This window comes from Caretta caretta, chromosome 27, assembly GCF_965140235.1.
Source record: "Caretta caretta isolate rCarCar2 chromosome 27, rCarCar1.hap1, whole genome shotgun sequence".
Lineage (NCBI taxonomy): Eukaryota > Metazoa > Chordata > Testudines > Cheloniidae > Caretta > Caretta caretta.
This window is the reverse complement of record NC_134232.1, coordinates 2,816,983-2,844,042: the sequence shown is the minus strand read 5'-3', so window position 1 is coordinate 2,844,042 and position 27,060 is coordinate 2,816,983. Positions and strand designations below refer to the sequence as shown.

Below are 27,060 nucleotides of genomic sequence, written 5' to 3'. Positions count from 1 at the left end.
AGCTTTGAGCAGGGGGATGGCCTAGACACCTCCTGACGGTCCCTTCCAGCTCTGAGAGTCTATGATGTGGGGGCGGGGCAGTGTCTTTGTGCGGACTGTGCACAAATTGCAATGTAGAAAAGCCCTAGCCAAAGGTGACCTCTGCTTCCCCCTCCTGACCCGTTAGCCAATCACGCTGTTGGGTTTCTAAACCCTTCTGTTCCCAGATCCAATGAGCATCTACCCTGTTTTTGAGCGGGAAGGGGCTGCAGCGGCTGTAACCGTCCCTAACTAATCTCCTGGTAAACAAATCATTTGACGATTTCCCATTGGCTGGAAGGTAGCCAATCAGAGACTGGAGGTCACGAGATCAACTGGGATAGAGTAGGGGGAATGAGTCGGCTCGTGATGCGCGTGTTGGTGGGAACGGCGTGCGAGGCGATTCCTCATTGGTTAAGTGGCGGCCGTCGCGGGGCTCCAAGTGAATCTCCTATTGGCTTTCGGGAGGTCAATGCCCTCGTGGGATAGGGCATCACGAGGCGTTAGCGCCTCGAGGGAGTCAGGCGGTTTGTCATTGGCTAGGTGAGGGTGGCCAATCCTCTGGTGTAGTCCGCGCTCGAGATTGGCCCCTCCCGCGCTGTGGTGTGAGGGGTAACGGCCGCTCAGCGCCTTCCTCAGCCCGGCAGAGGAGAGCGTCGGCGGCTCCGGGCATGGGGGGGATCCCGCCGCTCAGCCGCCCCTGCGTGCCCCAGGTGCCATTATAGTCGGGGTCCGACCCTTCGCCGGCCGGCCGCCCATGGAGGTGAGGGGAAAAGGGGGCCGGGAGGAAGGAGTCAGGGAATGGATGGGGTAGGGCGGGGTAAGGGGGGAGCTGAGCCGCCGGGAGCGGGGCGGGTACTAGGTGTAGGCATGTGGGGCTGGAGGGGCAGAGCCCGAAGTGGGTCTGTGCCCCCTGGCGAGGCGGTGATATGTCCCTCATAGCGACCCTCTCACAGACAGGTTGGCCGGTGGTACCCAGGTGCCTTTGGTGGGCTTGGGTAGCTAAGCCCCTTGCCTGCCCCAACCGTTCTCCAGCCCGGGGGGCCCAACCTGCCGGTCAGGAGATGCCATTGTCCCACGCCTGCAAGCCTCTCCCCCGTTCCCAGCCCTAGCAATGAGCTGTGGGAGAGCTGCTGCCCCACATGCAGCCACCTGCTGTTGACACAGAGTGACTTAAGGTTGGTCTGGGCCTGATTTTCCAAAGAGGTCCCCACGCACCGCTCTCACTATGATTTATGGTCGGACTGGGGGTGCTCAGGTCTTAAAAAGTCTAGTCTGATATATAACTGGCAGTGGGAAGATCACTCAGACTAGGGGATCTTCTGGCAGCATAGAGATGGTGTAGTGGTGCCTGTGCCACCCTCTTGTTGCTGTTGAAAGGGCAGTGTCTGGCTTCCTTACACCTGGCAATCTCCAGGTTAGGACCAGGTTAGGACTTGGCTGAAGTAGGCTTCAGCCAAGTCAACCCCAAAAGGCTCCTGGGGGCTTTTGGCAGGTGGCATAATTTAGAGCTTTCAAGGTGTTCGAAAGTATGGTGGGTGAACAGCCTGGCATGCAGGTGGCCCATGAGTCGGAGAGTGCAGAAGCCAGTTTTGTAATGGCCCCCTCCCTCAATCCCTCTATCCAGTCTTCATGCTTAGTCAAGGGTCTAGCCCATTAAATTAAGGGAAGGATTAATTTGGACCATTAGTATATAAAAGGGTTTTATTCTTCTTCTCAGGTGAACAATTTGCTGAAAACCACCTGGACAGAATCTGCAGGCAAATTTAGAAGAGTTAAACAAAAAGAAAAGGAGTACTTGTGGCACCTTAGAGACTAACTAGTTAGTCTCTAAGGTGCCACAAGTACTCCTTTTCTTTTTGTGAATACAGACTAACATGGCTGTTACTCTGAAAAGAGTTAAACAGTTTGACATCAGAGTAAAATTAAAATCTTTACTTAGGTTAATGTGTAATTGTGTCTTTCTACCCCATTCTTTTTATACATAGCCTAAAGTTGCATTCAGAGGCACCAATCGCTGCTGGAGCAGCGCAGAAACCAGTGGAAGGCTAACTGATGTATTCAATAGTGTTATCATGACAGGCTCCAGCTCGTTCTATGATTGCTACAAATTACAGGTTCAGCTACTTATTTCTAAATAAATTTACATTTTACAGGCATTTGTTTTCACAAAGAAACACCCGCAACTATTGTTAAATACAGCTGCATGGACAGCACAGTATAAACAGTTTAGTTTTGTTTGAGTGTGTGCTTCATACTAACTCTTTATTTGAAAGGGTGGTACTCAAGTGAAGTTTTTTCTTTATGGTGGCAACAATGGAAGATGACAGCTATTTTCAGTTTATATTCATTCTTCTATTCCCCTTCTTTCCCTTCCAAAAAGAAAGGGATGTAATCCGCGACCTTTCCCTTAATTGTCAAAAATATATAAAACAGAGAGAATTCCCCCCAAAAAGATACTTCAGTTTGAGAACTGTACTTTAGAATAACACACATGAGCTCCCTATTAATTCTTTTTCTGTTGTCTGATATATTAGGCCTATAATTTGTGGTGATTTAAAAGAAGCTTGGTTTATTATTACTTATTTATATAGCAGTAGTACCCAATGACCCCAGTCAAGAGCAGCTCCCCATTGCATTATGAAAACATAGGGCTAGATCCATAGAGGTACTTAGGTACCCTACTGCCTCTTTAAACACTTAAATCCAACGTTCTCAGAACCACTGAGCTGCTGCCTAACCCCATATTTACCTAAAGTCCCATGGTATGTCTGAACTGCAACGTAAGCCCAAGCTCTAGCCTAACCCTCCTGTTTCTACACTGCAGTTACACTAGCCCAGAGCTGGAGGGCCCAAGCTCAAGTTAAGCTGGGACCCAGGGTCTGAGCCCTATTGCTTTGCATGGTAGATGTAGCCCTGCTTGACTCAGAACCTGGGAGTCAGCTAGAAGTATCCCATATTTCCATGGGACATCTTTCTTAGTTCTCTCTATCCCAACAATCTACCCTCCACACTGTTGCAAATGGAAACCACCCTCTGACCCCCACCTTTGCAAATGGCAGCAGCTCAGGTCAGTGCAACCCATTCTTTTCTGATCACTGATCTGCAAGCACACAGTCAGCCTCCTGAGCTTGCAATGAAGAGTGAACTGATTAAGCCTTTTGCAAAGCAAGCTGCTTCCTGATAACACCGCGGGGGGAGAAGAGGGATAGTAAAATTTTCCCATAGTGCACCATAGTCCTAGGGATAGAGTTGTCACATTTCAGGGGGAGTGGGCACTAGGGACTCTTGGGTATGGTTACTCTGGCCTGTGTGCTGCAATGTGATTGCCAGAGCCCTAGGTTTGAACATGGATTACAAAAGTCTTAACATTGGATTAAAATACAATTTAGACACTCAAGGTTAGGGTTCCCTAACATGGGTCACATGGCTTGAGTCCCACTGGCCCTGGGCTTACCTTGCAGTGTAAGTTACCACCTATAGGCAAGCTCACAGCCACTTAAATTCTGATGCAGCTCTGTAGCTAACAAACTGCACAGAGCCCTTGCTGAATCCCCAGCAGCCCTAAAGTGGGATTCTCAAATTAGGTATTCCCCACCTACCCTGTCAATGGGGCCTGATCCCATAGGTGTTCTCAGGGCATGCATAAAACTTGTTACTAAAGGCAGTCAGCTTAGGAATTTTTGGTATATCCCCATGCCTTGTGTTTAGAGCACTTACTGAGGCTGTGGGAAACATTTTTGTAAGACCCTGCTCTGCCAGATTTGGAGGAGGGAGTTGAACCCAGGTCTCCCATACCATAAGTGAGTGCCCTAGCCACCAACCTCATGGGTTTTTTGGAATGGGTCTGTCTCAGTCTCCTTTGAGCTGCTCCACTTTGTATAAATAATTCATTGATTGCACCTGTGTGAGACTGATTTGGATACTGGTTAGGGCGCTCATCTTAGATGTGGATGACCTGGGTACAAGTTCCTGCTCCAAATCAGGCAGAGTAGGGACTTGAACCCAGGTCTCCTACATAACTGCCCTAATTTCCATGCTATCTGCTATGAGAGAGTAGTTCTCTTGTTTTTCATGATAAATGTCTGGGTTTTGTCTACTAGGGTGTGGGCTGAGCTGGCTTAGGTATCGTAACTCTAGAAGAGGGTTCATAGTTGAGAATCCTGAGTGGAAATAGGTGTCTCACTCTAGCCTGTCAGTCAGATGCCTAGAGGTCCCAATCAATGGCAGTTAAGTCCCTGATATCTGATGGGGGGGCCTAGCCCCAGCCTTTCTTTTGCATTTCACTCCTGGCTAGTTTAGGTGGCTTTCTGCTAAACTTACTGTCTTCTGGGATTTCTTCCTTAGGCTCCTAACTCTTCCTATGTGTTGTATGGAGAGCCAAGGTGCCATGGGGATAGGGATTGCAATGCCTAAGTACATTTGTGGATTTAGCCTATAGTCTCTATTTCTAAGAAAACAAGTGATATACAAGGGTGGAGGAAGAAATATAGCCATATATACAATTGAAATATATTTGTATTTTTAAAAAATATGATGAATAGAGAATGATAAATTATCCCTATCCTGCATCTTTATCTGTCATTAGTTGGCTGCTTCCTCATATACATCATAGCCAAAGTGGGTCTTGAGAAAAAATCAGGAGGAGGAGGGTGCAATGGACATACAAGTAGCTCAGATTGAGTGTTCCATATGTACTGCGCAGTGTGGAAGAAGGCCCAGACATGTTTGTGTGGAAAGCTGACAGATGGGTAAGGTGGGTGGTGTTAATAGTGACAGAGAATGTTATGAGTGAAAAAGATGTTGGAGGAAGAATCAGGATTTCAACTTAGCCATATTAAGTTTAAGTTAACAGCAAGACATGCAGAAGGAGATATCAGATATGTTAAGATGCAGGATTGGTTGAAGGGAAACAGGCCAGGAGTGTGAAGGTAGATCTTTGAGTCATCATCATAAAGATGATAGTTGAAACTTTGAGTACTGATTTCAGAGTGGTAGCCGTGTTAATCTGTATCAGCAAAAATATTGAGGAGTCCTTGTGGCACCTTAGAGACTAACAAATTTATTTGGGCATAAGCTTTTGTGGGTTAGAACCCACTTCATCAGATGCATGGCGTGAAAATACAGGAGCAGGTATAAATACATGGAAGGATGGGGGTTGCTTTACCAAGTGTGAGGTCAGTCTAACAAGATAAATCAATTAAGAATAAATGGACACATCTGACATCAGGAATCATAACATTCAAAAACCAGTAGGAGAACACTTCAGTCTCTCTGGCCACTTTTAGGTCTGTTATTGAGTGACCATTCTTAAACAAAAAAACTTCAAAACCAGACTCCAGCATGAAGCTGGAGAACTGAAATTAATTTGCAAACTGGATACCATCAGATTAGGTCTGAATAGAGACTGGGAGTGGTTGGGTCATTACAAAACCTAAACTTAATTTCCCCAATACTAATTTCTCCCTATTGTTACTCACACCTTCTTGTCAACTGTCTGTAATGGGCCACTCTCTTACCACTTCAAAAGTTATTTTTCCTCCCTTGGTATCCTGCTGTTAATTGATTTATCTTCTTAGACTGACCTCACACTTGGTTAAGCAACCCCCATCCTTTCATGTATTTATATCTGCTCCTGTATTTTCACCCCATGCATCTGATGAAGTGGGTTCTAACCCATGAAAGCTTATGCCAAAATAAATTTGTTTGTCTCTAAGGTGCCACAAGGATGGCTCGTTATTTTTGAGTACTGATTTCACCTAGATAGTAAGTGTAAAGGGAAAAGAGGCTGGGGTGCCAAAGACTGAGAGTGTCACAAAGAGTGATTTAGGTGTTGGAGGACCTACCAAAGAAACAATTTGAGAAGTAGGAGAACAAGAGAGGACAGTCAAAAAAGGAAACAAAGAGCTCAAGGAGGAAGGTATGATCAAAAGCAGTAAGCAAGTCAAGAAGGGTGAAGTTAGAGTATAGCCCTTGATATTTGACCAGAAAAAGATAGAAACATTGATGAGGGCAGTTTTGGTGAACGAGAGAGGATAAAATCCAGACCTAGGGGAACCAGAATGTGGTTCCAACAGTGGTGAAGAGAGGAACTTGAGGTAGACATTATAAGTTACTCTTTATTTAGCTGTGAAGCAAGATAGTGTGGTTGGAAAAACAGGTGATTTCAAAGTTGGGGGATTTATTGTAGCTTAATCTTTTCAAATAGAAGTTCTGTTTCTTTTCTAGATAGTTCTCTGCATTCTTTGGAAATATTTACACCAGCTGTCTTGTCTTTCAGTTAGTTCCATGCCCCCCTTAAGAATTTTGCCTAAAAGAGTCTTAGGTTCAAGATTTAAGTCATAGATTCCAAGGCTAGAAGGGACCATTGTAATCATTGTAGTCTTATTTCCTGCATAACATGAGCCATAGAACTTTTCCAAAATAATTCCTCGAGTATATCTTTTAGAAAAACATCTAATCTTGATTTTAAAATTCAGTGATGAAGAACCTGTCACACCGCTTGGTAAATTGGTACAGAATCTCAATACTCCCTGTTAAAAATTTATGCCTTTTTCTAGTCTGAATTTGTCTAGCTTCAACTTCCAGCCATTGGATAAGGTGTGAGATCAGCTAGAGGAGTGCCTATAAACATATATAGTGTAAAGGAATGTGCAGGTATTTTGGGCTCCAAAAGTAGTGTGTTTATCAAAATAAATTTTACAAAATGTTTGTGTTTTCATATATTAAGAAAATTCTGTGAAAATGTGTGTTGTTTTTTTTAAATGTAAACACTTGTCTGCAGTGTTTACAACCAGAACATTGAAGCATCCTGCTGTTGTAGGAGAACCATTAAACTGAAACTGACTAGGAACGAGAGTGTAACACAGTCTGTTTCCATTGTCCAGCACAATGTGGAATTAGTTATACCTGTAAAATTCTCGGGTTTAACAATTTATTAGCAAAACAGGTAAAGAACTTATCTATTGAATCCCAATAATAATAAGACTGATAGAAGGTAGTACATAGTCTTTGGGCTGGCAAAGAGTGAATTTCACTCTGCTGTGTGAAAATGTCCTGAGCTACGGTCAATGTCATTTAATTGTTCTAGAATAATTTTCTGTTATTAGTGTCCGTTTTTAAACTAATTGAACTGTTCACAACCTCACCCTTGCGCCCCCCCCCAGCATGAACCCAGTTACAGCATTGTACAGTGAAATAAATTACAAGTTTATATTATATTAATCCGTTATTTTATTGCATTTAAAATATAGAATGAAGACAATGTAGACCTACATCAAACATACAGTTCTTCACTTTCTACATCATCAGAATATTCAACTTCTGTTGACTCTTCTCTCTTATATGCACCATGGTCTACATATGGAGATGATATTAAACAATCTGCTGTTTCTCAGATTAGTGTAAAGAACAGGTATGTTATTTTAATAAGTCATCCTGGCAGAATGAGCATCTACTTCTTAAAGGGAATATTTTTTTTGTTTGATTTAGGGTAAAACTTTCAAAGGGACTTTGTCATACTGTCTTGAGTGGCTCACCACTGTGAGTGCCTATCTTAGGGCAGACTTTCAGAAAACAAGAGCAGACACCCCAAACTGGTGGTATATTCTATTAGATTTCACCAAGATAGTAACAAATGTGAACTGGATCACTAGACTAGTCTTACCATAGAGTCACCGACAGTCCCCTTAGACTCTCCAGCCTTTCTTGTCATCCAGACAAACTGAATTTAGTGATAATGGTCACATACATAGGTGCTGACTCCGCGGAATACCCATGGGGAAAAAATTGATGGGTGCTCTGCACCTACCGGCAGCCAAGCTCCCCGCCCCAGCTCACCTCTGCCTCCTCTCCCGAGCAGGCCATCACATCATTTCGCAGCATAACAAGCTGTGGGAGGGAGGGGGGAAGAGGCGGGGCTGGGGAAGGAGTCCAGTAGGGGCAGGGAGGGGGCGGAGTTGGGGCAGGGACTTTGGGGAAGGGATTGGAATGGGGGCTGGGGTGGAGTCGGGGTGGGGGGGCATGAGCACCCACCGGCGCCAGGAGATGTTGGCGCCTATGGTCACATAAACCAAAAATCACACCACATCAGGCTTCTCCCAGTCCCAAAGGACCAGTCACCCCCAGATCAATTGATACTCTAGATCTTACACTGGCAGCCAATTCTATAGTAAACTAACTATAGGTTTATTAGCTAAGAAAAAAGAATGAGTTATTGAGAAGTTAAAGCAGATAAAATTTAGTAACAGGTGAGTTAAATACAAAATGATAGCATAGATGTAGTAATCTGCCAGTTTCCCCAAAATCTTTTCAGGACTACCCAAAATAACTCTCCACCTTCATGTTAAGTAGTTCTGCCCTCTTAGAATCCAAACAGTCCAGAAATGGAGGATCTTCTTTTGAATCGGTACTTATAGCTTCTTCTCCAGACAACAATCTGATAAGTGTTTTTACTCACACAATGGCCACTTGCTTTGTAATTAGCATTTCCAGTTACAGTGCTTCATTAGCATTTTACAAGATTTCTTTGAGTAATTTGGTTACAGCGTTATACACAAATGCAATTGTTTGTAATAGCAAACAATAGAGTATTTCACTAGTTTTCATGAATTCAACAGCGGAATACATTCTCATACTAACATTCACTTTCATCTAGGGTTATATAATTATAGGGGTATACAAAATGTAAATGTAATTACAGGGTGTATGCAATGTAAATGTAATGTAATGGCAGACAACCGGTTACAGATAAGTGAATACAAAACATTAGCATCTCTTTTGATTAGCATTCAAGTGAATTAGTTTGAATACATACTAATACACTTAACACTTTGATATTCACCCACAAGTGAATTAGCCTGTATTGCTTTTCAAAGGTCTTAGGTGCCTAAAGAAGCATGTTAGGTGTCTGACTCCCTTGATTTTAAAGGGAATTAGCACCTGACCTGCTTAGATGCTTTTGAACATCCCAGCAGGTGCCTATCTGCAATCCCATCAGGTTGCAGGGCTCTACTTTGAATAGTTCTAAGATCTGATACCTGTCAGACATAGCAAGAGGGCAGGTCGCCATTAGGTGGGTGAGCAGCACGGTACCTGCACAAAGGACAGCTGGAGGACGCATAGGGCAAGTGTAAGTGGTATCGGGTGTGAGCAGGAGGTGAAGGGAGAGATGATGTTTCAACTGCTAGCATAGGTGGTGGGTATAATAGGCCAGGGCAGGATGCCGGTTGCAGGTTGGATGGGAGAAGTTTTTGCTGCTTATTATGCTCCATGCAGGTTCCGGGGCAGCTGAGGAGGCAGTATCTGCTGTTCAGTGTCCTGGGTTCATAAGTAATCTCCTTGGACTCCTCCTCAGCCGCCCGGAACCTGCATAGTGCATATCAAACACTCAGGTTCTTCTTCCGGAAGAGAGACGAAAGAAGAGCTTTTCCAATAAGGCGGTTTGGGGTCTGGGGAGGCACGGTGTGGCTGGGGGCTCCTCTGGCTATAGGGGGTAGGCGGGCTCAGGGCTCCAGCTGGCCCGGGGCTCCTCTGGCCAAAGAGGGGTGTCTTGGGGCTCCGGCTGCAGCAGGGATGGGAGGAGAGGGCAGAGTCGGGAGCTACCCTCCCCGAAGGAGGGCTCCACCCACAACTGCTAGGGCATGGACTACTTAAGCAGCTGAACTTGCTTAGCTACCTAAATCCAGAAGACTGTTCATAGCTGAGGATCTCAAGTGGATTGAGGCATCAACCTTTGGCTTATCAGCTATGCGCACTAGATCAGTGCCTAAGCCCCTCTCCGCTCCCTGTCCCTCTCCTTCGCATTTCACTCCTGGCTATCTTACGTGTCTCCCTGCTTAGTTTGCTGGCTTCTGAGGAGCCTTTCCTTTACGTACCTAAATTAATACAATACAGTGCATGGGGTGCCTGAACACCTAGATCCGGGCTGAGAGACACTGTATTGGCAATTACACATGCAACAAAGACGGACATTGATAGACCTGTTAGTTTGGGGGTTTTTTTATGTAAAGACAGTTTGTTTTTACATGCTGAGCCCAATATTGTAAAGTGTTGAGTAAACTCAGTTCCGTTGAAGGTGTTCACAAGTTTCGGGAGCAGACCCTGTGTCAGTACACCCTATTTTTGCTCTACACAACATAGATTCATTTTGTTTACACACCAATTTTAGAATAAAGAAACATAAAGACTGTAAAATGAGTAGTATCTAGTGGCCATATTTGAGATTTTCACTGAGCCTTTTAAAGAGCGAATTCAAAGGAGGTAATTATCCTAATGTATATGATTTTTTTCAGGATTCAAACGGAAAGAAATGATTATGGTAGTGAAACAGACTTATATGGACTTGTATCTAACATCTTGGAAGAACAAGATAAATCACAGCCGTATTTTGCTGAGGGGTTAGTATATTGCTGTACATGGACTACTAATCTTTCTCCCTCCCCCCCCCCTTTGCAGAAGCATTTTCTTTCCTTTTTCCCTTGTTTGTTTCAATAGCCATTTCTGCATCTACTGGTCCTGGGGGGAAGCTTGCAACTTCTACAACCTATTTCAAACCCTACTAAAAGATGGGTGACCTTACTAAAAGCGATACGCGTTTTTGACCAGCTATTCAAATACTCCTTTTAGATTTTTCACTTGCTTTGTAGCAAGTGCTGTAAATACCAATTCCTTTTCATGGCATTCTGGAAATGGCTTATGCAAATATTATAAACTTATTCCATTGAATCCTACAGCCTTGTGCTAATTTTCTGCACCAGAATTTATTTAAATTTCAGGTTAGAATTTTATCATTTTTTTTTTTCAGTTAAATGAAATGCTCAAAACAAGCAGGTATAATATTTTTTTCAATAAATTATTTTTCATTAATATTTGAGAAGATGGAGAAAAATCCTACCTGCAAACTGTAGAGCATAAAATATTCCTTTTAGTACTGCCTATGCAGAATTTGGTTATTACCTAGCTTTCCAATTAATGCTTCATAGATATCATAATGGTCTCTTCTTCTAATCTTATTCTAAGGCCCCCATCTGAGCGCCTCACAATCTTTAAAGTATTTATCCTTGCAACAATGCTGTGAAGGAGATATTATTCCCATGTTACAGATGGGGGAACTGAGACTCAGTGAGATTAAAAGACTTGCCAAAGGGCACACAGGACATCTGTGGTGGAGCAGGAAATTGAACACAGATCTCCAGAGTCTTAGACTAGCGTCTGAACCACTGCACCATCCTTCCTCTCTGATCTGCATAACACAGGCCAAAGAATTTAACCCAGTGATTCCTGCATCTAGCCCAATGATGTTTGGTTAAACCTAAGCATATCTTAGAATAAGATTCACCCTTGATTGAAAGACCTCCAAGTAAAGAAGAATTTACATAAAGTACAATTGGAAGTGGAGCTCTTTTTTCAGTGTCAATTTTGTGGTCTTCCTACATGGTTTAATGAGTTTTAGGTGTAATTCTAGTCTTTAATCTGTAAAGTAATAAGCAGACTTAGAATCATAGAATATCAGGTTGGAAGGGACATCAGGAGGTCATCTAGTCCAACCCCCTGCTCAAAAGCAGGACCAATCCCCAATTAAATCATCCCAGCCAGGGCTTTGTCAAGCCTGACCTTAAAAACTTCTAAGGAAGGAGATTCTACCACTTCCCTAGGTAACGCATTCCAGTGTTTCACCACCCTCCTAGTGAAAAAGTTTTTGCTAATATCCAACCTAAACCTCCCCCACTGCAACTTGAGACCATTACTCCTTGTCCTGTCATCTTCTACCACTGAGAATAGTCTAGAACCATCCTCTTTGGAACCACCTCTCATGTAGTTGAAAGCAGCTATCAAATCCCTCCTCATTCTTCTCTTCCGCAGACTAAACAATCCCAGTTCCCTCAGCCTCTCCTCATAAGTCATGTGTTCCAGACCCCTAATGACTTTTGTTGCCCTTCGCTGGACTCTCTCCATTTTTTCCACATCCTTCTTGTAGTGTGGGGCCCAAAACTGGACCCGGTACTCCAGGTGAGGCCTCACCAATGTCGAATAGAGGGGAACGATCATGTCCCTCTATCTGCTGGCTATGCCCCTACTTATACATCCCAAAATGCCATTGGCCTTCTTGGCAACAAGGGCACTCTGCTGACTCATATCCAGCTTCTCGTCCACTGTCACCCCTAGGTCCTTTTCTGCAGAACTGCTGCCTAGCCATTCGGTCCCTAGTCTGTAGCGGTGCATTGGATTCTTCCGTCTTAAGTGCAGGACCCTACACTTGTCCTTGTTGAACCTCATCAGATTTCTTTTGGCCCAATCCTCCAATTTGTCTAGGTCTCTCTGTATCCTATCCCTACCTGCCACCGTATCTACCACTCCTCCTAGTTTAGTATCATCCGCAAATTTGCTGAGAGTGCAATCCACACCATCCTTCAGATCATTTATGAAGATATTGAACAAAACCGGCCCCAGGACCGACCCTTGGGGCACTCCACTTGATACCGGCTGCCAACTAGACATGGAGCCATTGATCACTACCCGTTGAGCCCCACAATCTAGCCAACTTTCTACCCACTTTATAGTGCATTCATCCAGCCCATACTTCTTTAACTTGCTGGCAAGAATACTGTGGGAGACCGTGTCAAAAGCTTTGCTAAAGTCAAGAAACAATACATCCACTGCTTTCCCTTCATCCACAGAACCAGTAATCTCATCATAGAAGGTGATTAGATTGGTCAGGCATGACCTTCCCTTGGTGAATCCATGCTGACTGTTCCTGATCACTTTCCTCTCGTGTAAGTGCTTCAGGATTGATTGCTTGAGGACCTGCTCCATGATTTTTCCGGGGACTGAGGTGAGGCTGACTGGCCTGTAGTTCCCAGGATCCTCCTTCTTCCCTTTTTTAAAGATTGGCACTACATTAACCTTTTTCCAGTCGTCCGGGACTTCCCCCGATTGCCACGAGATTTCAAAGATAATGGCCAATGGCTCTGCAATCACAGCCGCCAGTTCCTTCAGCACTCTCGGATGCAGCGCATCCGGTCCCATGGACTTGTGCTCGTCCAGCTTTTCTAAATAGTCCCCAACCACTTCTTTCTCCACAGAGGGCTGGCCACGTACTCCCCATGCTGTGTTGCCCAGCGCAGCAGTCTGGGAGCTGACCTTGTTAGTGAAGACAGAGGCAAAAAAAGCATTGAGTACATTAGCTTTTTGCACATCCTCTGTCACTAGGTTGCCTCCCTCATTCAGTAAGGGGCCCACACTTTCCTTGGCTTTCTTCTTGTTGCCAACATACCTGAAGAAACCCTTCTTGTTACTCTTGACATCTCTGGCTAGCTGCAGCTCCAGGTGCGATTTGGCCCTCCTGATTTCATTCCTACATGCCCGAGCAATATTTTTATACTCTTCCCTGGTCATTTGTCCAATCTTCCACTTCTTGTAAGCTTCTTTTTTATGTTTAAGATCTGCAAGGATTTCACTGTTAAGCCAAGCTGGTCGCCTGCCATATTTACTATTCTTTCGACTCATCGGGATGGTTTGTCCCTGTAACCTCAATAGGGATTCCTTGAAATACAGCCAGCTCTCCTGGACTCCTTTCCCCCTCATGTTATTCCCCCAGGGGATCCTACCCATCAGTTCCCTGAGGGAGTCGAAGTCTGCTTTCCTGAAGTCCAGGGTCCGTATTCTGCTGCTTATCTTTCTTCCCTGTGTCAGGATCCTGAACTCGACCAACTCATGGTCACTGCCTCCCAGATTCCCATCCACTTTTGCTTCCCCTACTAATTCTTCCCAGTTTGTGAGCAGCAGGTCAAGAAAAGCTCTCCCCCTAGTTGGCTCCTCCAGCACTTGCACCAGGAAATTGTCCTCTGCATTTTCCAAAATCTTCCTGGATTGTTTGTGCACCGCTGTAGTGCTCTCCCAGCAGATATCAGGATGATTAAAGTTGCCCATGAGAACCAGGATGTGCGATCTAGTAGCTTCTGCAAGTTGCTGGAAGAAAGCGTCATCCACCTCATCGCCCTGGTCCAGTGGTCTATAGCAGACTCCCATCACTACATCACTCTTGTTGCTCACACTTCTAAACTTAATCCAGAGACACTCAGGTTTTTCTGCAGTTTCATACCGGAGCTCTGAGCAGTCATACTGCTCCCTTACATACAGTGTTACTCCCCCACCTTTTCTGCCCTGCCTGTCCTTCCTGAATAGTCTGTAACCATCCATGACAATACTCCAGTCATGTGAGTTATCCCACCAAGTCTCTGTTATTCCAATCACGTCATAATTCCCTGACATCACCAGGACCTCCAGTTCTCCCTGCTTGTTTCCAAGGCTTTGTGCATTTGTATATAGGCACTTGAGATAACGTGCTGATCGCCCCTCATTCTCAGTATGAGGTAGGAGCCCTCCCCTCCCAGACGTTCCTGCCTGTGTTTCCTCCCGGTATCCTGCTTGCCCACTTACCTCAGGGCTTTGGTCTCCTTCCCCTGGTGAACCTAGTTTAAAGCCCTCCTCACTAGGTTAGCCAGGCTGCTCGCAAAGATGCTCTTCCCTCTCTTCGTTAGGTGGAGCCCGTCTCTGCCCAGCACTCCTCCTTCATGGAACACCATCCCATGGTCAAAGAATCCAAAGCCTTCTCTCCAACACCACCTGCGTAGCCATTCGTTGACTTCCACGATTCGACGGTCCCTAGCCCGGCCTTTTCCTTCGACGGGGACGATGGACGAGAACACCACTTGCGCCTCAAGTCGTCTTTTTTTTTCTATATGTGTTACTCCACATAAGCAGCCAAAGTTAGTGTGCTGGCTCATTCAGATTCCTTCATTTATGCTCAGTGGTTTGATTTGCCTATAGGACATAGCAAGGTAATGTAAAGTACAAGCACTCCTGAAGATATAATCAAGATGGTACAGAGAAGCCTTATGTTCTGAGTACTGAAAGATGGATTTGGGGGTCTTGTGGTGGTTTGGGTGTTATTTTGCAAGTTAAAATAAATACAATGGTCATAGAGTATCAGGATCTGTTAGTACTTTATTTCCATTTGAACAGCGTCAGATGGTAAATCTTTCTCCAGTGTGATATATGTATATATTGCTGCATTGACACAACCTAGCACTTTGAGGGAATTGTGCACCAGTTGGAAGCAGCCCTTCAGTTTAAAGGGAATGTTGAGTAGATGATAAAAGAATGATAGTGGTTATGATAGTATATTGGGATATAGAATGTATAAAATATGGGGGAAATGGTGGGATCTAAGAGAAGAGAGATCTTCTATCTCTTTCCCCTGCTCCTTGGGAGGAATACAGAGGACAGAATTGTAAATACATGATGTTTACTTCTTCTAGGACCTGCTCCTCAAATTTAAAGTCAGTATGGCCTGTGAACACAACCAGATTTGCGGACCACCATGACCTGTTGTCAGAATCAAAAAGGCCTGTAGTTGCAGCCATCTCTCAACAGGTTTTTTATAGTGGTGAATCCGTATCTGCTGCTGAAAAAACGTGCTTGCACAGTGGCAATCTCGCATCACAACAGAAAATAGATGAACTTTATCATGGGTTTACTAGCATGGACCTTGAAGAGCAATGGTTGTACCCTTCTAGGAATGATCATGGCAGCTGTTACAACATGCAGACCAATGAGAATGCTAAAACACCTCCATTACAAAGCTATTCATATATCAAAAACTCTTTTATACCACAAACTGGTTTTTCAGAAGTAATAAAAGAATCAGGAGCAGATATTTATTCATATGGAAGAGATAAAGTGTGTTCCAAAGGACCTGAAGTACAGTTGCATCAAAAGCGGGCAGAAATGTTTCTTCCACAAATTAACAGATACAGTGAAACTGCAGATTATTGTAGATACCCAGAATATTCTCATCCCAGTAAAGCAAAGCATAATAAGAGTACAAACTTCAGTGTCCAAGATAGTAAAAAATTAACAAATGGAATACCTGAAGCACCAGCTGTAGATACAGATACCTACACTAACCTATTTCAAGTTAAGCCAGCAATTCAGAAAAAAATTGAAGATACAATTCCAGATCAGCAGAACTTTACATTTTCTAAAACTTCAGGACTCTTGTCAGAAAAGCAATTTGCAAATGAACCTTCATTTATCACTGACTTTGGGTTAAAATCTGAGTATGGACTAAAATCTCATGCAGCTTGTCCAGGGACTAGTGATTTTGCAAATGCCACGGAAAAACAGCTCTTTCCCAAATCTGATCCCCAGAATTCTGAATATTTTAAATCACTGACTTTATTATCAAACTCAGCAACCACTTCAGCAGGCACTAGTGCAAGGCCAACTTGGATGAATATTCAAACTAAAAACAATACTTCTGTCCTGTACCAGAATCCAAGCACCTTGATGAAGTTGAGTAACCATCTGTCTGCTACTCCAAAAGGTTCCAATAATTCTAATGATTTTTCTCAATTGTCATCTTCAAATTTAACTTTAAATAGTAACTTGTTTCAGAAATTCTGCCAAGAAAATCCTTCAGCATTTTCTAGTTTTGATTTTGGATATAACACTGCAGAACGAATTCAGCCTGCTAATCGTATGGAAGGACTAACTAAGGTTGGAGAAGAGAGTCTCTTTGAATCAATTACTGATAAAAAAATTAAGCAGTCAAACGGTTTTTGTGAGAACTATTCAGCTCAACAATATGGGATCACTGAAAATTTGAACAAACACAACTTCCAAGCTAAGCCACAAAGTGGACATTATGATCCTGAGGAAGGACAAAAACATTTAGATGGATTGCCACAGAACACATACCAGGATCTGTTGGAGTCTCATGGTCACTTTAATAGCCACAGACAGGGAAGTGGAGATAGTAATATTGTCAGTAGCCGTGTAAATCGCACACAGGCTTCCTGCTTTTCAAACAATTATATGATGGGCGATTTAAGACACAATCATAACTTTCAACAACTTGGTTCAAATGGCTTTCCATTGCGATCCACACATCCATTTGGCCATTCAGTTGTTCCACTGATGGATTCCTATGATTTGTTTTCTTATGATGATTTAAGTCATTTATATCCTTATTTTAATGATATGATGTATGGTGATGGTTCTTTCTCTGGTTTTGTACCAACATTTGGCTTTCAAAGACCAATTAAAACTCGTAGTGGGCCTGCCAGTGAACTTCATATTAGACTGGAAGAATGTTATGAACAATGGAGAGCGTTGGAAAAGGAAAGAAAAAAGGTAATAATAACTATGACATGACTATCTCTGTCTTCTGTAGATAGCAAGTTTAAATCTAGACCGTTAATGTGTTAAGGTTTGAAAGTGATGAAGTCCTAAAATGGGGATTTAGGGAGAAAATTAGCTTTTTCTGTAAATTTAGCTTTTTCCTGAAAACAGGAAATAAGAAGTGAAATCTTGATATCTGTGATTATGTATGTTGGCTGCAGCTCCATAGTTAAGCTTGAATTGAGTTTTGCACTTAAACCAGGGTTCAACTTCTCTTATATTATATTTTTCATATGTATCTTCACCAAAACTGCAGCACTTACTGTTTTGAGTGTACAATGAATTTCCAGAGAATTGACAAGTATTTCCATTAATTGGGTTAGGAGTTAATTTTAAAATGGATCCTTTAAGAAATTTAACAACTGGTGTCAGACTTTTTTTTTTAATTCCCTAACAGTCTTTATAATGGAATAGCAGACTTTTCAAATTTCTCTTACAGTTAAACTCACTGGAATCTGGGGCATAGGCTGTATTTGAGGACTTATTTAGGATTAGAAGTAACTTTTTTTGTCATTTTTCATAAATAAAATTTTGCCCTTTAACAAAGGCTGAAGAATAACGTTCTTCTACAGAGAATTCCAGAAAAATCTGCCTTCTTTCTAAGGTATGTTTACACAGCATTTAGCTGTGCAGACAGCACTTTTAAGTTATGGGTCAGGCTGGAGCTCGGGCTCTGAAGCCCAGCCTAGGCAGGGGGCTGGGCTTCAGAGCCAGAGCTCCAGCCTGAGCCATAACTTAAAAGTGCTGTCTGCACAACTGTTTTTAGAGCGCTAATGCAAGCCCCGTAGCCTGAACCTGCCGACATGAGCTAGGAGGCTCACTCTTGCGTGCTCCAAAACGTTGTGTAGACATTCCCATAATGGCTGCCATTTCCGGTTGTTCTCAGTGGGATTAAAGCCACAGGCTGTCTCTAGAAAAAACAGTTAAACTTGTGTGATAAGCTTTCGTAAGCTAAACCCACTTCTTCAGATGCATGGAGTGAAAAATACAGTAGGCAGGGGGGTGTGTGTGTGTGTGTATTACAGCACATGGAAAGGATGGGAGTTGCCTTACCAGTCGGGGGTCAGTGCTAACGGGGCCAGTTCAGTCAAGGTGGAAGTGGCCCATTCCCAACAGTTGACAAGAAGGGGTGAGTATCAACAGAGGAAAATTATTTTTTGTAGTGACCCAGCCACTCCAAGTCTTTATTCAGGCATAATTTGATGGTGTCAAGTTTGCAAATTAATTCCAGTTCTACAGTTTCTCGTTGAAGTTTTTTTGTTGAAGAATGGCCACTTTTAAGTCTGTTGAGTATCCAGGGAGATTGAAGTGCTCTCCTACTGGTTTTTGAATGTTACTATTCAGACAGGGTTTTAGCCCACAAAAGTTTATGCCCAATGAATTTGTTAGTCTCTAAGGTGCCACAAGGACTCCTCATTGTTTTTGCTGATACAGACTAACACGGCTACCCCTCTGAAACCTCTCAGTTAAACTTGTTCCTCTTCACCATCTGACACCATAGGGAGCCGCCATCTTCCATTAGGGAAGTTTAGCTAATGGGAAACAATGGGCCTCTGGCCATGTTGAAAGAGCAGTTCTTCCTGAGTTTTTTGTGAGGAAACTCCAGTCTCTGTTGAAAGAAAAGAACTTACGAAAAATATTGATAAAAATTACCATTAATCCCAAACACTTATTTTCAAAATCTCATTGTTGCACCACATTTGCTAAAGAGCAGGAGGGAGGAAGAACTAGTGGTTTTGTGTGTGTGTGTGAGAGAGAGACAGACAGACAAAGGGAGCAGTGTGTCTGTGCATGTGTGGTGAGGGAATGCTGAAAGTGCAGGAGGAAGAGGGAAACTAAGTTTTTGTGTGTCTGCAGAGCAGTGTAGAGAGGCTCCGGGGAGGGGTGGGAATTTGGAGAACAGGCAGAAGTGGTAAATTGGGGTGTATACGCTCAGGCTGCGTTGGTGAAACAAAGCAATTGTAAACCTAGCTTATCTGGCCAGTATGCTGTGGCTGCTTTGTGCTGCTCCAGAGAGGCATAAAATGGCCACAGTATATTGGTGAATCTGGTCATTAAAAGTTAAACCAAAAAAAACTTGGTTTGAAAAATTTCATATTTTCAAATCATTAAAATCGCATGGTAATGTTCTCCCTGAGTGTTTTGTTTAATATTCATATATGAAATTTTGAAATAAAAAATAAGGAAATTCCAGACAAAAACTGTTAAAATGGAATTAAGGTTGAGATGCATACAATTAATTCAACATAAAGTACATTGCAGGGATGGTGTTATCCAAAAAACAACTATTGTTAACCCAGGAAATTTGAGGTAAAGTTTAAACTTGAAAAAATCCAAACAGGAAATGCAGTTAGGGCACCCAATAATCTTTATTCTGTCCTATTGTGACACCATTAATTTAATCTGGGACCACAAACATTAACATGCCTTAATCCTACAGTTATTGCATGGTGCCTCTACAAGGAAGAGTTAAGAAAGTGCTCTAATTCTGCACTTTTGTACCTTAAATTTAGGTTTCTTACAAGTTTAACCTTACTTCTTGAATTTCTTTGTTAACAACACTTGATTTGGGGATCATTGCAACACCCCTGTAATGTATTTTATCTGAAATTACTGATATGTACTCTAACCATAGCTCTATCTTGAAGTAGTTATTTTGTCTGGAAATTAATTTAATCAATATTAAAATATGCATGAATCAGCCCTATCCATTTTATCAAAAGAAAGTGCAGTTATGAAAATGGGTTCTTGATACTGCGATGCATACTGTTGGCAAAACTAGTGTCCAGTGCTCCTAGTTTGAGGATAAAAATTTTACAGTGAGGGCTAGAACCACAAAGGGATTTTGACATCTAAGTCCAAAATTTAAATCCTCAAAACCCAGCTTAGCTGCTGCCTAACTCTGTAGGTGCCTACGTTTCTGCCAGTAAAGTCCCCCTGGCACTTAAATATTGGGATAGAGAATGACTACAGCCCAGTGTTCAGGGCGGTCACCTGGGAGACCCAGATTCCAGTCCATGCTCCTATGAATATTTAAAGCTGTTCCACATTGTATAAAATACTTGAGAGATTGAGAGGGCTCAGAATATCCTATAGTTTGGTGGTCAGGGCACTCTAACTTAGGCGGTGGAAGACCTGGGTTCAAGTTCAAATTTTGGAATTAAACAGAGTGGGGGCTTGAACCTGGGTTTCCAACATTCTGGAGGAGTGTCCTAAGTACTAGATTATAAGAGGGGGCATGACAACAATCCCCTTCTCTTCCTCACTCCTTTTGGGAAAAAGCAAACTCGGGAGATAATTAGGTAACTACCCTAGAGTTAGGTACCTAACTCCCTTGAGGAGGAGGGCTTAGACCCTACCCCTCTCCTTGGCATTTCCTGCTGGCTAGTTTAGGCAGCTCTCCAATCAGCTTGCTGGCTTCTGTGAATCCCATTCTTAGGGATTTAACTCCCCACGCATGTTCAGGAGTCTGGGTGTCTGACTCAGAGCTATGGATTCCTCGAGGCAACAGGTCACCTAAATGTTAGAGATTGCAATCCTGAGTCCTTTTTGTGGAGCTAGCCCTAAATAGAAAAGGAGTACTTGTGGCACCTTAGAGACTAACCAATTTATTTGAGCATGAGCTTTCGTGAGCTACAGCTCACTTCATCAGATGTAGCTCACGAAAGCTCATGCTCAAATAAATTGGTTAGTCTCTAAGGTGCCACAAGTACTCCTTTTCTTTTTGCAAATACAGACTAACACGGCTGTTCCTCTGAAACCTAGCCCTAAATAGTTAGTTTAAATACAGTCATTCTAGAAGCTCCTTTGAAGTGAATGGGTAGCTTATTCCCTTTAAATGACAGAGGATTGCCAAATCCACTTTGGGAGCTAGTGATCCGGTGTTAAGTGTCTGCTTATTGAGCAGACTGAGTGCGAGCCCAAACTAGCAATTTTCAAGCCACATGATTTCTACAACTATATCCATTTCAGCACCTACTTTTTTTTTTTAAGAATTTTTAGGAAAAAAGCTTCCTAGGGGAAAGAGTTTATTATTGTTCCCTACAAGAATAATTAGACAACACACTTCATTAACATCACAAGACAACTAAGTCCTATTTTTTCTCAGACTGAATCTGCTCTTGCCAAGAACTACCCAGGGAAAAAGGTTTCCAGTACTAACAACACTCCAATTCCAAGGCTGACATCAAATCCATCGAGAGTTGATCGCTTAATTGTGGATCAGCTACGTGAACAAGCCAGAGTGAGTTGACTAGTAGTAATGGCATAAAATTATGTTAATTACTTTATATACTTGTCATAAGTGGTAGTCCTCATGAAACATGTATTCTTTACAATTAAGTAAAGTTAGGATATCTTGAAATAAACTACAAAACTCGTAAATATATAAACTTAAGAAGTGGCAGCACATCTGTTCTCCTGTACCTTTGAATTATTACTGTGGAATGGTTCCCACTGTCCCTAGCAACTGATTTTATTTTACTCTTTGTGTGAAGGTGTTCTGCCCCAGTTCCTTACATTACATCTACCTGCCTCACAGGTATGTTCTGTCCTAGTTTTTGACTCTCCCACCACCCGCTTACCACTGTAAGTTCTGTCACCTGTATGAATCCCTTTCGTAATGTTAGGTCACTTCAGATTCATCATTACAAAAAAGTCCAAATCCTTTAATATCTAGCATAATTTAGATTATCCTGGCTGGGATGGTTTAGTTGGCGATTGGTCGTGCTTTGAGTAGGGGTTTGGACTAGATGACCTCCTGAGGTCCCTCCCAACCCTGATGTTCTATGATTCTTCAGGGTTGGTATCATTGCCCTGTACTATATCCTTTCCCAAAGACGGCCAATGTAGCACACAGCATTCCAATTTAAATCTAAATCCTACTGGAATGGTATTGTCTTTTTCATACTTTATTCTGCTAATGAAACAGTATTGTTTACTGTTTTTACTGCTGTTATGTAATGGGATTATTAGAAAATGTTAATGGAATAGATACTGTCATAGTCAAATGATCTCCTTTTCTTCATTTCAAGAAGTAAAACTGATTTTAAAATGTACTATCACCATTTTACAGTTTCATACCCCAGAATGTTTTAAAGTAGTACAACTCAATTCACCTGACATAACACTGTAGTTTCCAGTGGGGTGGAACATGATGTATCCATTTATAGACCGATTTACGGCCCAACTGCCCAACAATTTGGGATATGAAGGGAATTAAGTAGAGGAGAAGCATAGGTGGACCGCATGTAAATGCCCAGTTTAGGATTTTGCTAGAACACCAGGATCAATAAGTAGAAGTCAGCCATCCTACAGTCTGGTTGCGTTGCTTATGTTTCGTTTAGTAGGATCACTTCTTGTTTTGAACTGCAAAAAGTCATTAGAAAATAAGCTCAAATACTTAAAATAACACACTGCTTGGTGCTTACAGGTTTTATATATGTGTACACAATGGTTAAAAATATAGTGGTTGTGATGGAATAAGGGATAAGAACATTTTTTAGAGAGTTGGGGGGCTGAAAAATCATTGAATTGAATAAGAATAATAGATGCTGAATGGATAGGCAGGTTTTCTGTGGCTGGTGAGTGGATGGATTGAAGCAGGGGCATCGGAAGCTTCCTAACAATGGGGGGCCACCAGTGCCCAACTGTAGCCCCATCCCCCCAGCACCGTCCTTTCTCCCCAAGGCCCTGTCCTTGTGCTGCCTCGAGGCCCTGCACCTTCTCCCTGAGCCCTCACACTGCCCCTTCCCCCAAGATCCCGCCTCCTCCCCCCCCGTGGCTCGTCCTTATGGCCAGTAAAAAGTGGGGGGACCATGGCCCCCTGGCCCTCGCTGTTCTGGTGCCTCTGGATTGAACATAGCTGAGAATTGAGGGCAAGCAGTTTATAATTTTAAAAATAAAATGCAGAGAATTGATAGTGACTGGCTGGAAGGGACTGCTGGCGATGGTTTCTGTAGGTTTTTGTTTGTTTTTTAAATTAAGATGTATGCTTCCCCCACTCCCTTACCATTATGTGTTCTTGTCTTTTTTAGATTGAGCTTTCTTGGGGTAGGGACCATAACTCCTGTATTTGGAAAACACTTAACATATAATAGGTGCTACCAAAATTGAAATAATAAAGGAAGGGTACTGGCTTTTTTTATTTTAATTTTATTTTATTTATATATTTTTAAAAGAATGCTATTACACTCAGTCTTGCTCATTGGTGATAGGAAAACACATAATTGGTAGTTTTGTAAAACTCTATAAACCGAAGTGTGGTAAGGAGCTTCTTCCACAGCTGAGGGATTTTTCCAGCTTTGTTCCACATTTCAAAGGTGGACCTAGGAGAGAAAATGTTTGAGATTTTCAAAAACAGTACGGTTTTAGAACGCTTATCTCTTCAATTACTAATGGAAGAAGAATTGCTAAATAGTCCACACTGACCTGAAAATCTCAACCATTGCATTTAGCAAAGCATTTCAATTGTTTTTAAACAAATTTCAGCCTTGACACTTTACTAACATGGTTCTTAGTCTTAAAGTATGTCTTCTCAGCTAGAGCTGTAAGTTCTCAGGGAAGCTGTAGGGCCACAAGTGTGCTTAACAGGAGGAGCTGGCATTCACCTTGAGGGGTGGGGGGAAATCCAAGCTTGTGTCCGCTCCGAAGTGTGGAATGAAGGCAAAGGCTAAGATTTTCAAAAGTGACTGGTAATTTTTTGGGTGCCTGATTGAGACACTGTCTGAAAATCAGTCCCTTTTTAAAGGTATTCCAAGTTGAGTACACAAACATTGAGGCACCCAAAATCACTAGTTAATTTTGAAAATCTTGGCAGAAAAGCCCATGAGTATTGTTTTTTTTTTTTACTATCCCCAAACCAAGCACTGTTTGGCTTCTTGTTTGGAGAAGATAAAATTACAGGTAAGGATTTTACCTATTTCCAAAGCATACCATTTTGTAGCAGGATGATATTCATCTCTATTCTACTTCAGTTTAATTTTCACTTAAGTCTAGATGAAGACAACATGATCTATAACAGATATAAAATGTTCATTAGGTCGTGACTTTACTTGGAAAAATGGAACGTCTTCGCAGTTCTCCCCTTCATGCTAATATCTCCACTGCTCTTGATAAACATCTGGAGGTAATTCATATAGTGCAGTCACGTAGGAAGGATGAAATTGTAAATGCTTCAAATCGGCAAAGGCAAGGAGCTCCGAGATGCCAAGATGACAGAGGTATAAATGTCCTTCTACAGTCTCCTGTTGTAGCAGAATAAGCCTAAATCTATCATAATTCCATAATAGGAAATAGTGCTTTATTTTATTTTTTAATTTTTATTGAGAGACTTTGATTTGAGTTTTTGACTCAGGAAATATGGCAGAATTTTTCAATGGTTTAAACTGATTCCTTTTAGCTAGGAATGTAGAGTAAAATTTTTTGAACAGTAGGTAAATGTAATCAATTTATAAGAGGTCAGCAGGAGGTAGATATAAGTAGCAAGTTTATGCAGCTAAGCAAGAGGTTTCTATATTGAACTTATCACTCTAGTACCAGAGGCCCAGTTTCAAAGGTATTTAGGCATCAGGAGTTAGGTGCCAAAGTACCTTTGAGGATCTGGGTCTAAGTGCCTAAAATCATTTGTGCCACTCCCACTTGCTGATTTAAGGCGCTATATTGATAGACTCAAAAGGGAGTTTCAACCCATCCTCATAGGGCAGCAATACAGGGTTCTGAGTGTTCCTCAGGAGTTCATCTAATCTCAGTGAAAAAAATTTCTCATGGTGTCTATTAACAATATTTAGTGGACGTGTAATACCTTTTTCTTCCCCACAGATGTTTTTGCTCTCGCTTTGGCAATTAAAGAGATGAGTATAGCAACACGCAAAGCACGTACTACCCTTTGGTGTGCACTTCAGATGACCTTGCCAAAAACTACCACTATAGCTGGACAAGTAGATGTGGAGAAAGCTTTTCAGGAGATGGTACAGTCTGAAGATAAAGCATGTGAAAATATGAACAGCAGCAACCTCTTGAACCAGAGAGGTGAAACAAACAAACACTAATTAAATGTTCACCCATGCAAGAGTAAAATTTGCAGTGTGGATCTGGCAAGACACAGTATACTGTGACTATTTTAAACGAACTCTTAAAGCTTGAGAAATTAATTGATTTTCTTCCAAATTTAAAGTTAATACCTGAATGAAGCAAGTTCAGCTTCTCAAAAAAAAAAAAAAAAAAAAAAAGGTCCAATTTCTAACTAATTGGAGACAAACCCACTGAACTAATAGGTTATACTAGCAGCTTCAGCAATACATTATCTAGTCAGATTTGTTCCTTTAAGTAATATGATTATTTTTAACTGCCACTCTGCAGTGCAGGTAAGCACCAGTGTGAAATTCTTCTAAGTGATAAGTTTCATTTAGGTTTGCCTTAATAAACATGTTTTCAAATAATGAATCTCAGTGACTGTAACCCACCATAGGCTGCAGTCTAGTAACCGACAAGTTTTGATTGTGATGTAAAAAGGTTTTCCTTATCAAACTAATACCTGGAAACAGGAGGAAAGCAATGCTAAACATACCCAGTATTAATGTAAAAATTAAATATTTAAAATATTGACATATTTATGAATTTGAAATTTTAGAATCTAAATTTATGAAAGGAAATGCACCAGATTCTCCTAAATTAGTGATATTATAAAACTGCCATTGTGAAACCATGCAATGTAGTGAAGGTAAAACTTGTTCAAATCATTTGTGCATATTCTTTAAAAAAAATTATATCTCTGTTTTAAAATATTTAAGTGTAATCAAAACATTACATTTACACAATCTGAATCTTAAAAAGCTGCAAAGTAGCTGAAATAATGAGTATTGTTCTTATACCCTTGGCTTAATACTTTTAAAGAGGGTATCACGAGGTTCTGAAATGTATTTTTTTTTTTAAAGTTACTCTTTAGCTAGTTTGGTTTGAGATTGGTTAGCATATATTTTGTTAAATTTATTAGTTTTGCTTCTGTATTTTTGAAAGCTATTGAATGCTTGGCTTTTTCTGTGTTTCTTATCTCTTAATATCTTTGTATTGAATGTGAATAATTTATTCCTTAATATGAAATGTTGATATTATGTGGCTCAGGAGATCTTGGGTTTTAACAATTCTAGCATGAGTTAAACTATAATGTGTGGATTAAATTTATTGAGCTATCCTTGGCTAGATTCACTGATACTTTAAATATCGGTGTTCTTCTTAGTTTTAGAAATCCTCGTATGCAAAAAGTGTAATCACACCACATAAATTGTCTTTGGATGACGTGAGAGAGAAACTGATTGAGAACGCAGGATAGACTGTAGTAGAACTATTTTGATCATTGATATGACTTACAGTACTGCCAAAATTAATTGCATAGGGGCAGCAAAATAAAATACAACATCATACCACAGTAGTCACTGCACAAAGACTGGTTAAGTTTGACGTAAGACATGTTGGATGTTATGAAAACAAATATTGTACTGAATTTAGTCTGGTAAGAAATAAAGTAGCTTTAGTTGAAAAGTGTTGTTTTACTCTGCATATGCATATTTGAATATGTTTTAGCGAATTAGACTCTTTATGTGCATGTTGATATAATGAAGGATAATTTTATATTCTCATCAGGAAATGAGATTACTGAATTTCGTTGAAAGGGATGTTGACGGTAAAAGAATGCCCGCATTGTAATCAGATTAAATACACCATAGAGAACTAAACATTTTTGCAATGGATCATAATGGTTTTTTAATTGGTTTGCACATTAACTATGGTTAATAAAAGCCA

General features: G+C 41.6%; 1 protein-coding gene across 2 annotated transcripts; it reads left to right on the top strand.

The window, feature by feature from the left end:
• The first annotated feature begins 582 nt into the window (after positions 1 to 582).
• Positions 583 to 26,799, top strand: MEIOC (meiosis specific with coiled-coil domain). Of its 2 annotated transcripts, none has more exons than XM_048829762.2 (8): positions 583 to 781; positions 2,007 to 2,135; positions 7,272 to 7,432; positions 10,311 to 10,415; positions 15,339 to 17,214; positions 21,371 to 21,505; positions 24,302 to 24,482; positions 25,081 to 26,799. In XM_048829762.2, exons 1-8 carry the CDS (start codon positions 776 to 778, stop codon positions 25,308 to 25,310), a joined length of 2,823 nt encoding a protein of 940 aa, XP_048685719.1. In that variant the 5' UTR covers positions 583 to 775; the 3' UTR covers positions 25,311 to 26,799. The 2 variants fall into 2 exon arrangements, with proteins under 2 accessions (XP_048685719.1, XP_048685722.1); XM_048829765.2 differs by having other exon boundaries at positions 587 to 781; positions 17,118 to 17,214.
• Positions 26,800 to 27,060: the final 261 nt, after the last annotated feature.